The sequence below is a fragment of the Cariama cristata genome, unplaced genomic scaffold, assembly GCF_000690535.1.
Source record: "Cariama cristata isolate BGI_N322 unplaced genomic scaffold, ASM69053v1 scaffold2300, whole genome shotgun sequence".
Lineage (NCBI taxonomy): Eukaryota > Metazoa > Chordata > Aves > Cariamiformes > Cariamidae > Cariama > Cariama cristata.
Genome location: NW_009596156.1, coordinates 9874 through 10662, shown reverse-complemented (window position 1 = coordinate 10662; position 789 = coordinate 9874). Strand labels below are relative to the sequence as shown.

At 44.0% G+C, this 789-nt stretch overlaps 1 protein-coding gene across 1 annotated transcript in view; it reads left to right on the top strand.

Moving 5' to 3' along the window:
• The window catches only part of LOC104165106 (interferon lambda-3-like), a gene marked incomplete at its 3' end in the record, with an annotated part of 1213 nt that extends 928 nt beyond the window's left edge, over positions 1 to 285 (top strand). Inside the window, 2 exon segments of the mRNA XM_009704658.1 lie at positions 9 to 73; positions 187 to 285. Coding sequence (XP_009702960.1) covers positions 9 to 73; positions 187 to 285 — 164 coding nt within the window.
• Between the last annotated feature and the right edge of the window lie 504 nt (positions 286 to 789).

Below are 789 nucleotides of genomic sequence, written 5' to 3'. Positions count from 1 at the left end.
AAATAATTCTTCGCCTGAGCCCTCTGGGAAACTGAAGCGCTGGCTGCATAAGCTGGAGATGGCCAAGAACTCAGTAAGTCAGGCCAGCAGGGCGAGGGGATTTTTGGGGTGCTAGCAACCGCACGGCTGCGCGGGACCTGCTGCACCCCGTCTCCGGTGCTAATCCGTCCCTTCTCCCCGCCGCAGGAGACCAACGGCCTGAAGGCCTGCACCATCTTCCACCTCTTCCAATTCCTGTACGACCTGAAGTGCGCGGCTCTCCAGAAGCAATGCACTACCAAGGCAGTAGTGAGCTGCACGGCGCTCACCGGCCCCAAAGGCTGCCCCAAAACACACCCCAAGGACGGGGAAAAATGATTTTTATTGCGTCGCTGCTGTATTTCCTATTTATGTATTTTTTTATTATTATTTATGTTTATTTATGTGAGCTCAGGGAACAATTTTTTTTTTCAGTCTTATCAATTATTGGGGTTTATTGTGTATTTATAAATGGCTCGGGAGGAACTAAAGAAATGCCGTTCCTGAAAGATGCTGCTCCGTGGGGATGAATGTATTTATTGGGTATCTTTGTTTTGCTGGTTTACAAAACACTGCTTTTAAGGAAATCTATTTTTTTACGTGTTATTTATTACAGAGTATTTATGTATATTTGCCTGTATAAATTATTATTTTACATGCTATTTGATATGAAAAATAAAATAGATACTATAAACAGACAAGCTGCCATCCTGTGTTTTTACTGCGCTTTGCTATAATATCATCCCTTCGGAAAAGCGAGTTATTGCAGGG